The sequence below is a fragment of the Balaenoptera ricei genome, chromosome 7, assembly GCF_028023285.1.
Source record: "Balaenoptera ricei isolate mBalRic1 chromosome 7, mBalRic1.hap2, whole genome shotgun sequence".
In the NCBI taxonomy this organism is placed as follows: domain Eukaryota; kingdom Metazoa; phylum Chordata; class Mammalia; order Artiodactyla; family Balaenopteridae; genus Balaenoptera; species Balaenoptera ricei.
Window position 1 is genome coordinate 113,533,514 of NC_082645.1, and position 16,410 is coordinate 113,549,923.

General features: G+C 42.2%; 1 protein-coding gene and 1 non-coding gene across 11 annotated transcripts in view; both read left to right on the plus strand.

Moving 5' to 3' along the window:
• The window catches only part of ARMC9 (armadillo repeat containing 9), a 156,181-nt gene that overhangs the window by 11,162 nt on the left and 128,609 nt on the right, over nucleotides 1-16,410 (plus strand). For all 10 annotated transcript variants that reach the window (XM_059928919.1, XM_059928926.1, XM_059928928.1 and 7 more), the window contains exons 3-8: nucleotides 993-1,080; nucleotides 2,672-2,797; nucleotides 6,098-6,268; nucleotides 7,876-8,031; nucleotides 11,732-11,824; nucleotides 15,704-15,728. In XM_059928919.1, the coding sequence (XP_059784902.1) occupies nucleotides 1,030-1,080; nucleotides 2,672-2,797; nucleotides 6,098-6,268; nucleotides 7,876-8,031; nucleotides 11,732-11,824; nucleotides 15,704-15,728 (622 nt within the window). In that variant the 5' untranslated portion in view covers nucleotides 993-1,029. The remainder of the gene's footprint in view (nucleotides 1-992; nucleotides 1,081-2,671; nucleotides 2,798-6,097; nucleotides 6,269-7,875; nucleotides 8,032-11,731; nucleotides 11,825-15,703; nucleotides 15,729-16,410) is intronic.
• Nucleotides 7,303-7,411, plus strand: LOC132369438 (U6 spliceosomal RNA). The gene has a single exon (XR_009504413.1). It is a non-coding gene; the product is annotated as a U6 spliceosomal RNA (small nuclear RNA).

The following is a 16,410-nucleotide window of genomic DNA, read 5'->3' on the forward strand; positions in this document are numbered from 1 at the left end:
GTTATCTATTTTATATATAGTATTGTGTATATGTCAATCCCATCCCCCCACTTTCCCTCCTGGTAACCGTAAGTTTGTTTCCTACATCTGTGACTCTATTTCTGGGTTTAATGTTTTTTACTTGGAAGTAGAGCGAGGGATTAGTGACTCTGTGTTTTTTCCATCAGACTAATTCTAGTGCGTATCCTTTCTTAAAGTAAATGAATTGACTTTATCATTAAACTCTATTTTGTTCTAAATACACTTTATGCTCTTGACTGTTACACATACCACATGATAGCACGTTAGAAAACTCTAAATAAGAAAAATAATCTTCCGTACTCTCACCAGCAATCCTTGACTGTCTCATTTATACCACCCTCCAGTCCTTGATCACATTCATTTTAAGTAGTTGTCACAGAAGAGAGAATTACTTTTGACTTTAGCCACTGTATTTCCTAGTGCTACTGTAATAAATTACCATAAATTTAGTGGCTTAAAACGACACAGATTTATTATCTTACAGTTCTGGAGGTCAGAAGGCTGAAATGGGTCTCACTGGACTAAACTCAGGGTGTTGGCAGGGCTTGTTCCTCTCTGGATGCTCCACAGGAGAATCAGTTTATTGCCTTTCCCAGGTTCTAGAAGCCGCCTGCATTCCTTGGCTCCTGGCCCTTCCTCCATCTTCAAGGCCAGCAATGGCGGGTTGAGTCTGTCTCCCACTGCATCACTCTGACGCTAGCCTTCCTGCTTCCCTCTTTCCCTGATGAGGACCCCTGTGATTATGTTGGGTCCACCAGATAATCCAGGCTACTCTCCCTATTTTAAGGTCAGCTGATCAGCAACCTTAATTCCATCTGTAGCCTTAATCCACCCCTTCTATGCAACCTAATATTTTCACAGGTTCTGGGGATTAGGACATGGGGGCCATTATTCTGCCCACTACAGCTATCTTTTTGTTATTTTACAGATAGTTGAAATGATAGCCTTTGTCTTATGTTTTTGCCTTGCAGAGATTTTTGCGGTGAGAATTAACAGTAACGGTTCAATATGGGGGACATTCTGGCTGATGAATCAGAATTACTTGGACTAGTGAACGAGGTATGTTTTACAAAACACAGGTCACAGAAAAAGATCTTGAAAACTTGTAAAGCTTGTATTGTACAATGCAGCAAATTCTGTAATGCCTTGTAATGTTTCTGTCATTACATTACAGTTACCTGTTTTCCTTTTTATAATTTTCCATGTATTTATATTTTGTTTTTATAAATAAACTGAAATGTAAAGCTGCTTTTTAGAATTCTTTAAAGGAAGTTATAAAGGCAGCACATGCTCATGGTAACAGATTCAAACAGTATAAATGTATAAACAGTGAATTTCCCTCCTGCAGTGACCACTGTTAATGGCTTAGTATATTACCTTTCCAGACTTTTTTCCTATGGGTATTCAAAATATATTCACACGACTATAGTTTGTTTTACAAAATGTGATGATACCACACACGTTGTTCTGCAGCTTGCCTTTCACCTATCAACAGTAGTACAGTATGAACATCTTCCTGTGATCTGCCTCATACTTCTGAATGCTGTAGAGTATTTCACTGAGTGGCTGCATCATCATCTATTTAACTTGTTGCCTACTAATGGACATTTAGGTGGCCTACACTGAAAGCTTTTGAAGGATAGGACCCACACCTTATGCTTTTTAGTATTCTCTACTGCCTTTAGCAGGGGCTGGCATAGAGTTGGTGCTAAAGAAATGGTTGCTGCTGTTTTACTGTGTGGTTAAACTGTCCATTAGGCGTTGAGAGACATGGCCGTGGAGCAAGGATACGGCATCCACCCTGGGAATGCAGCTTTGGAATTTGGTGTGATCATGAATAAATTTTCAAAGCTGTCACAGCAGAGGATTGTGGATAGGGCCTGGAGAAATAGCCACAGTTAGAGGAAGTGGAAACAGAAAGTTATGACTGACACAGACTGTAAAGAAGGGCAGAGAAGTGTGGAGAGCATCAGTAGAAGTAGTGCATGTCACTAACACAAGGCAGAGGGGCGTTTCAGGACGGGGTGGGGCGGGGATCATTAGTGCTTGAAGGTGGCTGATGACATGGCCCATCTTTTAATGACTTACCTTTTGTTCTTAGGGGCAGGCATTACCTCTAATCCCTCTGTTTCAAGTAACAAATTCCCAGAGACCTACTAGACCCAAAGCCGTCAGGTCCTTTGATCACTTTTGCCTTTTTCAGGCTGCTGCACATATCATCTTATTTTCTATTAATAATTATAATAAGGGAATTCCCTGGTGGCCCAGTGGTTAAGACTCCGCACTTTCACTGCCGAGGGCATGGGTTCGATCCCTGGTCGGAGAACTAAGATCCCGCAAGCTGTGCAACGGGACCAAAATTAAAAAATAAAAAATAAATTATAATGCAGCTCACATTTTCCTTCTAAAAACAAATTTATTTTCTGTAAATAAATGTTTTCTATGATACTGTCTTTCTAGTTTTTTAGTGTGTATATCAATAAGTAAATTCTAAGCTGGATCCCAAATTACTTCTCCCAAAGATGACAGTTCATTAACCCCATTATAAATTTTGTGACAATATTGAGCTGGTACAATTACATCAAAGATGGTTACTTTGTTGATGTTAAAACAGAGAAATATATATACATTTATACGCTTTTTTTAATAGTATTTAGATTTTGCCGAATTTGAAGACACCTTGAAAACATTTTCAAAAGAATGCAAAACAAAAGGAAAACCGTTGTCTAAATCAGCATGTGGCTCTTTAAGGGACTCCAAATCATCGATAATCCAGGTAACATTTTACTTTTTTTGATTTCTGTAGATAATCAAGATGCTCCAAATTTGTAAGAAATGCTGCCATTAGAGAATGCTGGAATATTTCTGGGGACCTGGGCACAGTGACTGTAGACTGTGCAGATGTTTATGGATAAATGAGTAACGTCATTTTCAAATCTCTGTATCCTAGGAAATGGGTGGCAACATAAGATCTTTCACATACATTTCTTGGCAAGAAGAAAAAGAAGAAACCATGCAATGCTTAGAAACTAAGACAAATGTGGTCCCCATTCTGAGGAGTTTTAGGTTATTAATTCCAGATACTGGAGACACAGCAGTGAACAAAACAAAACAAAATCTCTGCCCTCATGGTGCTTGCCTTCTAGTTTGGGGAGGTCGGAGGGGGCAGGGAGCAAGAGCCATATGCAAGGCAGCGTCCTTTCAAAGGAAGGCCTGGGCAGCTGTGAGCCTGTTGCAGGGGGCTGCAAAGGGCAGATATGACATGGTCCTCAGCTTTCAGGGTTAGACAGGATCTTAAAAGTCCTCATTTCAACCATTATTTGATGCTCCATCCCATTTGTAACATTCTAAGTAAGTGATTGGTTCACCATGAATACATCCAGTGACAAGAGAGCATACTGTTTCCTGAGGCAGCATATTTCAGCTTTGCATGATTTTATTATTTTAATAAATTTATTTGTTTCAATATACATACTTCTAAGAAAAATATGAGACTCTGTTTGAGAGTCCCACTGAGTAGCTGGAGGTCAGGCCGCAGCCCGACTCCCCAGTGGCCTGGCACGGGGTACCATTGAGCGGGGGCACCGTCGCAATGGCTTGGGGAGCTCAAGAGGGGCTACGCCCCCGACCCAGTGCCCCTCCAGTCCTCACTCACCTGGATGCTCAGCTGCCACCACTTCAGACACAGGCTCTTCTGTCAGGGATGCATCGGGCAGCCTGATGACACCTCCCAACCGTGGAGCAAACTTTTCAGAACATGAAACAAGAATCTAGTCATTATTAGACATAGAAACAGAGGCTGTACTTAACTTGAAAGACCTTGAAACTTTCTGATTGTGAGAAGCGTGTCTTTTCTGCTCATTCAGTAAACAGCTGTGTCCTGCCATTATACATTTCCCAAACAAAAATACCTGGAGCAGTGACTTAGGGACATTTGTTAAGTTGGCACTCAACAAAGGGAGAGTTTCCCTAAGCACAGTTCTGTGAAAATGTGTGTGTGTATGTGTGTTTATAGGTGATTACTGGTGGTATGTAAATTTTCTGATCTTCATAATGCTGGCTGTGATCATGGTTTATATTTGAGAAGTTAATATTTTGTGACCCTATGAGTTGTAACACTGGATTGCTTTATGTGTAGATATTATTTTAAATGCAGGGACCATTTCCAGGTACAGAATATGATTCATAAATTGGGAGTATAATGGCACAGCAAAGGTTTGTAGTCCCAGGTCTACAAATGTAGAGTTTAGAATAAAGTGTAGATGGGCCATTTGACACATAGACTTCCTTTGCCAAGCCATGTTAAGAAAGTACCCTGACTCCAAGCTTTAGAATACCCACGAGAGTCTGCAGTCGCCTCATTCACACAGTCACTGGACCTCTCGCAGGACAGTCCTCCCCAGAGTGGCTCGCAGGGTTCGCTCAGAGCTCAGCAGAGGTGAGCCGGGGGCGGGGCCGGGCCCCAGCAGCGCACCCTTGGGAGGCTCCCCCTCACCTTTGCATCAGTCAGTGACAAGAAAAGGGGATCCTCTGGCCAGGTTCCCCCAGTTTCTTCCAGAGGTGGCGGTGCTTAGCTGCTTGTGCTTTATTTTGGGACCCACCCTGCCTGCAGTTGCTGACCAAGCTGTCCTTCACTGTTTCCAGGGCTGAGAAACAGAAAGAGGCCAGTTTTGAAGAGGTAGAATTTCACTGTAGGGCTTATTTTGAAAAATCCTGAGTTTCTTTCAAATGTATGCCAATCCCTTCCAGACTAAGGTACTATTCAGAGACAGTTGTTCTCGGTCACGTGACGTAGAGAACATTTTTGTGAGATTCACAGTGGAAGATTCCTTATCAGTGAATGTCTTTGACTTAAGGATGACCAAACAGTGTAACATTGTTCTCTGTACATTTCTATTTCATAATGCTAAAAAGTTTGATTATAAACAAATAGAATATGTAACCTTAAAAAAAAGACAGTTTTACAGAAAAAATGTAAAACCATTAAAAAAAGTATAAAGGAACAATGACCAAATAATGGTGGTAGATAATGGTGGTGATGGGTTGGGGAACTGGTGATTCTACAGAAAATGCACTCCAAGAAAAGCTTTTGCAGTTGAGCACAAAATGTAGGTCTGAGGATCTTGGGCATTTGATACAAAAAGGAAAACAAAATGAGTCACAGGAAGTTCTTTTGATTCTGCCTTATACCTAAATCTGCAAAATTACGCAGCAGGTATTTGTGATGGATCAGTTATCATTTTTCCTGTGAGACAGGTGACATGGGAACTGCCACCACCTTTCTCCAGAATTCTCTGTTTCAGCTATTGCATGGCGAGTCGGGAAGCTGTCTCTGCCCCACATAGTCAGACTGGCACAGCTCCGAGGTCGGGTTGGTGCCGGGCCTGTGTGCCCTCCTCCACCTCCAGCCCAGGCTTCCTTGTTCCTGGAACGGGAGGGCCCGGGCAGTCACTACCTGCGTGTGTTGGGCTCTGTGGTTGCTTCCCACACTGCCCTCTCTGCCAGACCTGCTTCTAGCAACAGCGGGCACGTGACAGCACCCACCTCCCAGGCCTGGGATCGACTGTTCCGCGTGGCTGAGCTCCCAGGCACTCAGGGACTTGGCAGTTGTGGTGTCAGCAACTTTCCATAGGTATGAGGTTGTTCCACTGCGGTCTGGCTGGGCTCTGGGTTTGGCCTGTTCTCATCAGTTGCGTGCAGTGGGTCAGCAAGTCCAAAGGGTGACCTCAATGTATTCATTTGCCTTTGAGTCTCTGGGCTCAATCTTTGGCCTATGCCTGATTCCTTCAATTTCAGAGACCTTAAATGTTGTATCTGCTCTTTAGAATGCTCAGATTTGATATTGCAGAGCCGTGGAAAACCAGGGTCGGTCTGTAGGAGTCTCAGCCTAGGCAGTTTGAAGCCCTCTGGATCTCTACTTTCCTATCCCTTACCTCTGAGAAGGAGACTTAATTTTGCTCACACTGAAACGATGGAGTATATGGGTATCCAAGGTAGCGGGAGGGTGTGAGGATTCGGGGTGTTGAGAGAAGGGGCATCCCTATGACCAGGCTTCACTCTGATGTCTTCTCCACAGAAGGACCTCCTTGCTGCGTTTGACAGTGGAGACCAGAAGGTGTTCTTCGATTTGTGGGAGGGGCACATTCCCAGTTCCATCCGGGCTGGCGACTCCCTCGCCCAGAAGTTGGAATTCTACCTTCACATCCATTTTGCCATCTATCTTCTGAAACACTCCACAGGGAGACCTGTAGGTTCACCTTGTGGCATGGGTTGGTCCAAATGGTGTCTTAAAGGAGAATGTTAGCTGTTACGTTTTGCAAATGAGGAGTAATTTAGCTTTGTGGCCATTTTTTCATATTGCCTTTAAGGAGTGGGTGTCTTACATCCTGATGAATGATTTTCTATCTCATTCCCCGCAGTTTATTTTCTAATTTGCATGGAAAGTTAATCACTTCTGTAATGAAAGCTACATCGTTTTCCTGAATACCTCAAGACATGTATGTCTAAGAGAATACATGTTCAGACCACATTTTCGACCATATATTAGAAGATAAATTTAAGCTTAAACAGTGGGAAAATGGTGTGCCCGTCTGTGAAAGCTCATTTGAGTGCTAAGTTGAACTTAGCTTCTGCGTCTTTTCCTGCAGGTGTGGGACTGGGGCTGCGAAGGGGAGAGGGGAGCAGCTGCAAACTGCTGTGCGGGGGAACCTTGGGGCACGGAGGGAATGACAGAGGCGAGCAGGCCAGGCTGACATCGGACCACGCACATTTGTTTCGTGGCTTCTCCACGCCTTGGCTACTGCCCCCAGGACCTGTGTTAACTTATTAAATGTCAGGGGGCCACAGGAAGGCTCAGTGGTAGCCATTCTTGGAAGGCTGTTCCTTAAGACAGTACTCCTGTGGGTGCCGTTGTGGGAGACTTTTCATTTTCTTTGTATTTATTTTGATTTTCTAATTTTTCCATTTTTCTGTAAGATGAAAAGATCAATAACTTTTTTAAGTCCGGTGGGCTTCACGGTGTAGGTGAAGTGAGATGCATTGATGAGAAGAATTGGCCTGTATATGAGGCTGTGAGGGACGTAACAGGTGAGGCCAGGGTCGACCTTCTTGTTGAGGCCCATGAGGAAATGGAAACCCTGGTGGGGGGGACCCGACTTGCCTGGGATTACACCCGGAAGCAGTGAGGCAGGCAAGATCACTTCTTAGTTAGCCTAATAAAGGAAAGGAATAATGATATGGAAAACTTCTGTTTCAAAAAATGATTCACCTTTAAGTGCTCGCTTCGGCAGCACATATACTAAAAAAAAAAAAAATTGGAACGACACAGAGAAGATTAGCATGGCCCCTGCGCAAGGATGACACGCAAGTTCGTGAAGCGTTCCACGTTAAAAACAGTAACTGTTCACCCTTAAAAGCCTCTCGTAAGGAAATCACAGGAATGCAGACAAATAGTTATTTCTGATATCTGAACTATGAAAACAATGTACATATCTAATAATGGGGGAATTGGTTAAATAAATTGTGATAGACCCACAAGATGCGGTTTTGTCCTGCCATTAAGAATGATGTTTATGAAGAATTTTAAGGATATGAGAAAATGGTAACGATAGATTGAAAAGGCAGCATTTGAACTGTGTGTATCATATATCTAGTTCTCTGATATTCCTGACAGTTTCACGAAGGGGCGAAATAGGGATGACGTTAGGGTGACTGGTGACGGCACACAGGCTGGGCCGGACGGGGAGGATGCCAGCCACGTGGCTGGAACTGAAGGGGCCTCGGAGAGAGGACAGGTGAACGGGCGAGCTGGCGTCAAGCAGGAGATCTCAAACGAGCGTCCTCCCTTCCTCGTAGGACAAAGAGGAACTGGATGAAAGGATTTCTTATTTCAAGACCTACCTGGAGACCAAAGGGGCAGCGCTGAGCCAGACCACGGAGTTCCTCCCTTTCTACGCCCTGCCTTTTGTTCCCAATCCCGTGGTACACCCCTCATTTAAAGAGCTTTTCCAGGTGAGTGGCCGCCTCCGAATCTTGTCTCAGATCCTGGGCAGCGTGGCAGTTTCACCTTGTATACACTGGTGGTTTCTGAATGATGCTGTAAAAAGGCTAAAATTTGCTTACGTTATGTTGTATTTTAAAAGAATGTACAGGTAATTTGCTTTAACAAACTTTTCTTGTGCTATAAAATGTGCTTTTTTTTTTGTTGCACCAAGACTTGTTAACCCAGACTGACAAAATATTTTAAAATATACTAACCTCTTAAATCATTCTGTGTATACTTCTGCAGTATTGAAACGATAACTTATTCAATTACAATGAAAATTAGTAGCCTGAAAAAAAACTAGGCTACTTTACACAATCACTGGCCATGTATATTTTGGTTTGTGTTAAAATTCTCACTTACTTGATATATATTTGGTTACCTGATTGTGTACTATATTACCATCAGACTATTTGCCTATAGCTCTTTTAATTGTTATACTTCATTTTAGTTGACATTTTAGAATAATATTTATGAATAAGATTTACCTATTAAGGTAATTTTTGTTGACTTACTAAAATTAATATGTCCCACTGAGAGGTTTATTGAAAAGTATTTAGAGACAAATATTTTGATATAACTAGATACTTTTTCTAAAGATCTCACACTGTTTCCAAGAATTTGTATGGTGCTTACTCCCCTGCCATTGAACAATGGATGCAATTCTTCCAAGCTCAGTACATTTCAGTTTCTGCTATAATTCAGTAAAACAAATTTCATTACTCCTGAATAGTAGCTGCTAAACTGAAGGTCAGGTAGTTGACTGATCTCATCAAAGCCGGATTGTTGTATAGTAGCACAGTTGAATTCTGTGCTTGTTTTTTTGGTCAGTCCAAATTTAGTTTTACCGTCTTCTCCTAGAAGGTTGAAAATATAAAACGGTTAGAAAGTTGTGAAACTTCTCACAGTCAAGGCTTCTGTTTATGAGAATTATGACATGGCAGTGTGGCTACAGCTCAGATCAAGGTGAGGAGGAACTGACAGCGTCAGGGAAGGGTCCCTCTGAGGCCGCAGCAGGTCTGATGTTGCAAGGCAGAGGTCAGGTTCCTCTTCAGAGTTCAGGAATTTAGAGACCATCCGTGTTCATGGAGAGTCATTTTATTCCATTTTTTTTCCTTTTGCTACTCTCTAAATATATTCTTTCAGTGGTCATCACAGATACTTCAGTGTACATAATAAAATCTAAAGTTAATGTCTTTATTCTCTTCCTGACCATTTACAAGGACCTTAGAATGCATTAACCTCATTTATCTCCTTCCCACCTTATGTGCTATTATTATCAAATATTTTAGTTATATACTTTTAACCCCACAAATTTGAAATTTTTATTATTTTATGCAGTCAGTATGTGTATAGATTTACCTTTAGGTCTGCCAGTATTTTTGCTTACTACTCCATCTTGCGCTGAGGACCTTCCATCTGGGATCATTTTCTCCTCTACCTTAAGTACATTCCTTTAAAATCTCCTTTAGTTGAGGATCCCTTCTTTCAGTTCTTGTTTGTCTGAAAACATCTTTACTGCTTTCTCAGATAGGGTTAAAATACTAGGTTTACAGTTCTTTTCTTTTCTTCTTTTTTTTTTTTTTTGGCCATGCAGCATGTGGGACCTTAATTCCCCGACCAGGGATCGAACCCGTGCCCCTTGCAGTGGGAGTGCGGAGTCTTAACCACTGGACTGCCAGGAAGTCCTGACAGTTATTTTCTTTTGGGACATGGAAGGTATTTTTATTTCATCTCCTGGCTCCCACTGTTGCAATTTTGAAGTTGGCCGTCAGTCTAATTGCTGTTCCTTTGTACGTGGTCTGTCTTTTTTCTCTGGCCTTTAAGATTGTATAATTTCACTGTAGTGTGTCTAGGGATACCCAAATATTTTATTTTGTTTTGTTTTTTAAGACGTCTTCGTTTATGTTGGCCAATCTAGCAGTCCTTTCCTGAGATTCTTTTCTGTATGGTTGAGCACAGAGAGCCTTGAGCTGGAGCACACTATTAGTTTCCTGCAGCTGCTGTAACAAAGGACCACAGACCGGGGGGGTTAAAACAGAAATTTATTGTCTCACAGTTTAGGAGGCCAGAAGTCCAAAATCAGGGTATCGGCAGGGGCATGCTCTCTACGAAGCTTCTAGGGGAAGATCCTTCCTTGCCTTTTCCAGCTTCCGGTAGCCTCAGGTGTCTATTGGCTTGTGGTTGCATAATTCCAGATCTCTGCTCTGTCTTTACGTGGCCATCTTCTCTCTGTGTCTGTGTCTAAATTCCCTTCTTCTTATAAGGACAACAGCAGTCATATTGGATTAAGAGCTTACACTAATAGCTAATTCCACCTGCAATGTCCCCGTTCCCCTGGCCTCACATTCTGAGGAGATTAGGGCTTCAACATGTCTTTTTTTTTTTTTTTAATTAATTAATTAATTTATTTATTTATTTTTGGCTGTGTTGGATCTTCGTTTCTGTGTGAGAGCTTTCTCTAGTTGCGGCGAGCGGGGGCCACTCTTCATCGCGGTGCGCGGGCCTCTCACTATCGCGGCCTCTCTTGTTGCGGAGCACAGGCTCCAGATGCGCAGGCTCAGTAGTTGTGGCTCACGGGCCCAGTTGCTCCGCAGCATGTGGGATCTTCCCAGACCAGGGCTCGAACCCGTGTCCCCTGTATTGGCAGGCAGATTCTCAACCACTGCGCCACCAGGGAAGCCCCAACATGTCTTTTTAGGGGACACAATTCAACCCACAACAGACACATTAGAAATGAAGTCATCATGCTGGGTCGGGGAATTACAAAATCTTTTTAAAATATCAGCCTTTTCTGGCAGTATTTTTTCAAAGGGTCAGACAACGCACTGGATAGACTGATGGGGTGGGGTGGGAGGTGTGGATGAGGATTAGAGCTGGAGGGAGAAGTGGGGAAGGATGGGCAGATCTGGGGGAGATGGGGCAGGATCTCAGAGGTAAGTGGACATGAATTTTAGTGGCAGAGCTTCTTTTTAGGGGAACTTCTTGGTTTAGGTGGTGGATATTTTTGTCTGAAGACTCAGAAAAATTGTCCTGAGAAAGATCGTTGCTCGTGACACTTATTCTTTTACTACGTGAGTCATTATTTTTTCCTTCTCAATGAGCATTATTTGAGATAAATAATTTATTTTTAAGGAACAAATCAAACTAGATGTATGTCATAATGCTGGACATGATGGAGTATTTGAGGCAGATAACAGCTTCTTTCTGTTTTTCTTGTCTGGATGAGGTTTATGGAAATGAGTCTCCTTCTTCTGGAGACTCTCAGTAACTTTGCGATAATTGTGTATTCCTGCCAATGCCACGTATGCCTAAACCGTACTGCATTATTTTTGGTGTTCAACATAATAAGGTTACTTATCATGCTTGTGTTTAAATCACATGAAACATTCAAATCATGTACAGGGTTATTTTTTCTCTGTATATGAAAGTACTCTCTTCTTTCCTCCTGCTGTGGGCTCTCAAATCTTCTATAAATGAATTGGTGAAATGTCCTAAAACCTGTTTTTTACAGCATCACACCACTGGCAAGACATCTTGCTTCTGATTTCAGTAACTGTGGCGGAGTTATTTAACCCTAAAGGCCACAACTTGACAATGTTTGTTGGCATTTAATGATCTAGTGCTTTTCTTTTTTTTCCTTGTTTTTTTTTTTTTCCTTTCCTTCAGGATCCTTGGACTCCAGAATTAAAGTTGAAGTTGGAAAAGTTTCTGGCTTTAATTTTTAAAGCCAGTAACACGCCGAAGCTTTTAACATTATATGTATCCTTTTGAAGCATATGGAGGCCACCTATGGTGTGAGAGCAGCTCACTGGCCTAGATGTCCTCAAATAAGGATAGCTGTGGTCGTGCTGCTTTCATACTTAAGAGTGAATTAAGCGTTAATGGGAGCGTGTGCCAACCTGTCCGCGGCCTGTTAGGACCTGGGCCGCACAGCAGGAGGTGAGCGGCAGGCGGGCGAGGGAGCGAAGTTTCATCGCTGCTCCCCATCGCTCGCATCACCCCCCGAACCATTGCCCTCACCGTCCGTGGAAAAATTGTCTTCCACGAAACCGTCCCTGGTGTCAGAATGGTTGGGGACCGCTGCTGTAAAGGATTGACTTCTATGGCGTTGGGTCTCTGAGACGTGGCGAGGGTCTTATTTTCATGTCATGTGCCGAGAAGCTGTCTGAGTAGGAAAAAAAAAGTCTGCCTTCTTGAAAAATAACCCTTTGGAAGAACTGTCCTTTGCAGGAGATCAGCTCGTCACTTTTAAGGCCTTGAGGCCGTGGCGTATGGACAAGTCATATATAACTTGTCACTCAAATTAGGACTTTTAAAAAACAACTTTATTGGGACTTCCTTGGTGGTCCAGTGGTTAAGACTCCGTGCTCCCAATGCAGGGGGCCCGGGTTCGATCCCTGGTCAGGGAGCTAGATCCCACATGCCGCCACTAAAAATCCCGAGCGCCACAACTAAGACCCGGCACAGCCAAATAAATAAATAAATAAAAAACAACTTTACTGAGGTATAATTTACACACTATGAAATTTACCCATGGTAAGTGCATTATTTAATGATTTTTAGCAAATGGATAGAGTTGTGCAGCCATCACCACAATCCAATTTAAATAGGGACACTTGAGAGTAAAAAGGGAACCCTGACCGGACAGAGGACCAGGCAGCAGGTGTAAATGGAGCTTGTCCAGGGAAGAATGTCACAGATCACCCCGCCCGTGGGAGGCTGATTTCCCAAAGCTCGTGGGTCTCTAAGGACGTTCATCTCCTTTTTTTCTGAACAAGACTGTATCAAAAGTTATTTCATAACAAGAATATAGCATTTTGAATTGTAAAGTTGGTGTTTGTTTTGTTTAATTTAATAAAACATTTAGGCCACTGTGCTGCATAATAACTTCTGCTTCTGTTCTAACTCCAAAGCACTGGACTCTCTTTTCCTAATTGAACTCTTTGAATTGAAATCCCTGGGATTTCATGACACGCTTCTCCTGCTTCAGCTTCCTAAGCCTCCAGTGGCTCCCTGTGGCCTGTACTCAACTCCTCAGCCTCGCCTTGAGACCGCCCACCGTCGGGCTGATTACAGCTCTCCTCTCTGCTTTTATATCCTTTAAGGTTTTGTTCCAATACTACCCTCTGCGCACATACCATTATGTTTGCATACCCAATTCTTTTCCCTCTTAGGGTTCCATATAAAAGAACAGTTTTCAGTGAAATTAGGACTTTTCCAACTTGGCTTATGATTACTTTAATACACTTTTAAAAAGCGTTTCTCCTTAAAAAGGTGATGGGAATTATGTAAAGATTCTAAAAGAAATTTTTTACATACTAAATCATATTAGTTATATTAATAATAGCACCCATTTCATTGGAATAATATGAGGATTAAGTTAATACATGAAAAACTTGCTTAAAACAGCCCAACACATGGAAGCGCTTGTGCTACTGACTGTTAGCTGTTAGTATTATAGTTTGCAAATAGTTGTTACCTTTTATCCTGTTCAACATGCTTTGAAGCAAATACACTGAAGTCTAGCAGGTAAGTATAAACATTATTCCTTTCTTTTCCTTGTTATGTGGAAATATTTGGAGTTCAGTTCAACACATATATTAGGTTGAATATTGTGCTAGGAATTAGGGACACAAAGAAAAGGCCAAGACATAGTTGTCTCAGGCAAGTTGGAGTTTTGAACAGTAAAATGGGAGTCTGTGAGGCAGACAGAATGAGGGACAGGAGTTCCAGGTAGAGGAACAGCTCGTGCAAAAGCACTGAGCCTGTATGTTTGGGAAACTATGAAGCATTCAGTATTGCTGGAGTGGAAGGATTGAGAGAGAGTCAGAGATTAGGCAGGCCCAGGGCACGAAGGTTCATATGAGGTCCCGTAAGTAATGAGGAGCCTTTGAACCATTTTAAGAAGAAGAATAACATGGTTATGTTTACATTTCTAAACAAACACCTTTTTTTTATTCCTGATTATAAAATTGATCATATTCCTTATAGAAAATTTGGAAAGCACAGAAATGCATCTGTGTACATACATACACCCCGAAGTATGTAATGTTTACAATAAACGAGGAGAGACAGCTATATGTATGTGTATTTTTAAATATTTTTTATCAAATGAAGAGAGAATTTCCCCATATCATTAAATATTCTTCAAAAATAGGTTGTCTCCTCAAAGTTTAAACATAGAAATTACCTACGTCCCAGCAGTTCCACTCCTAGCTGTATACTCAAGAGAAATGAAAACATATGTCTACACAGCAACTTGTACATGAATGTTCACAGCAGCATTATTTGAAATAGCTAAGAAGTGCCAACAACCCAGATGTCCATCGACTGACGAATGGATAAACCAAATGTGGTCTGTCCATATAACGGAATATTATGTGGCAATAAAAGTGAGTGAATTACTGATCTGTGCTACAACATGGATGAATCTTGAAAGCATGATGCCAAATGAAAGAAGCCAGGCCCAAAAGGCTGCATATTGTATGATTCCATTTGTATGAAGGGGCCAGAGGAGGCCAATCTACAGAGAGAGTAGACAGTGGTTGCCTAGGGCTGGGGAGGGTGGTAACTGCTGACGGGCACAGAGTTTCTTTTTTGGGGGATGAAAATGTTCCACAGCTGATTGTAGTGATGGTTGCACAACTCAGTGAATGTATTGAAAACCATTGAAATGTACACTTTGAATGGGTGAATTAGATAATATGTGAATTACATCTCAATAAAGCTGTTACCAGAAAAATTAAGAAAACCGAGGGACTTGCCTCGTGGTGCAGTGGTTAAGAATCCGTCTGCCAATGCAGGGCACACGGGTTCGAGCCCTGGTCCGGGAAGATCCCACATGCCGCGGAGCAACTAATCCCGTGCGCCACAACTACTGACCTGTGCTCTAGAGCCCACGAGCCACAACTATTGAAGCCCACATGCCACAACTACTGAAGCCCACACACCTAGAGCCTGAGCTCCGCAACAAGAGAAGCCACCGCAACGAGAAGCCCGCGCACCACAACCAAGAGTAGCCCCCGCTCGCCGCAGCTACAGAAAGCCCGCGTGCAGCAACGAAGACCCAACGCAGCCTAAATAAATAAATAAATAATTTTTTTTTAAAATTAAGAAAACCCAAATAAAACAGGTAAATACCTTGCCATCAGACATGCAGCCAGATGTGTGGAAGCTGAGATTTAAACGCAGGAGGCAGTCTGGTGCCAGAGTCTGTGGTTGTAGTTACCGCACCATGCTCCTTTCATCCCATTCTCAAGTTCCTTAGGCTAACGCTTTAGCACTGAAGTTACAGCATTAAAGTGTATGAATTCAGATTTGCATTTTTAGTCAAACGTTTTGGTAGCTGTGGGGAAGGTTTTTGAAGGGGGAAGGAGGCCAGTTAGGGGGCTGTTGGACTCAACTGAGTGGTTCTTGAGGTGGATAGAGGAGGATTTATTTTTGAGTAGTCAGTCACCCAAGAATTGAGAAGTTGGTAACTGTCTTAGTTATTTATAGCAACATTAAGAAGCGCCCTTCCCTGTCCTGAGATTTCTTTTTTACCACACTGGGGCTCTTTCTCAGATTGGCCAGCACAATGTGAGATACCCTGAGTTCTGCCTCCTGAATGCCTGTTTTCCTGAACTTCTTTCATCCCAGAAGGAGAATGGACAAAGCAACAAAGGTAAATCATCTAGATGAAAAATTTTAAATAACTCTGCCAACTTGAGTTTTAAGTAGTGAAATGGAGAGAATTCCACGGACTTGGCAAACGAGGGCTTTAAAAATCTAAATATTTATGAAGTGCTTTGTAGTCCTTTTTATCTGCGTTCCTTGAGACCCACTTTTCAGGGTGGCTGGTATTGTTAGCTTTGTCTTGTATGTCAGATAACTAAGACACGAAGAAACTACGAGAATCCAAGCAAGTGCCAGAGGGACATAAGTGCAGCAGCACAGTTAGAAGACGCACTACAGCATGGGTGGGGAAAGAGTTACTTCAGTATCTTTCACTTTTACCTTAAACTACTTTAACAGGGTCTTATCTCCGCAGCAATATGGAGTTCTCGTTCTTATAAAGCATTTCCATTTTTTGCATTCAAAGTAGGAATTCCAGTCTTACACTTTTGGCACAAAATGATGGTTTTCCAAGATTAGTAATTTTTACCAGACCTGTTCATTTTCCAGAAAGGTGAGAAAAATTTAAGTTAACATGAAATTGGTGGTCACAGTTGGGGTTCTTTGCGGGAGTTTTGTCTTTGATACAACATTATGAAAACTGCTTAAATTACTCTGTTGGAAAGGGTTATATGATGTGCTTCATGCCTTTGATAAGTATTGAGGGCATAATCCTCAATTCCCAGCAGGTG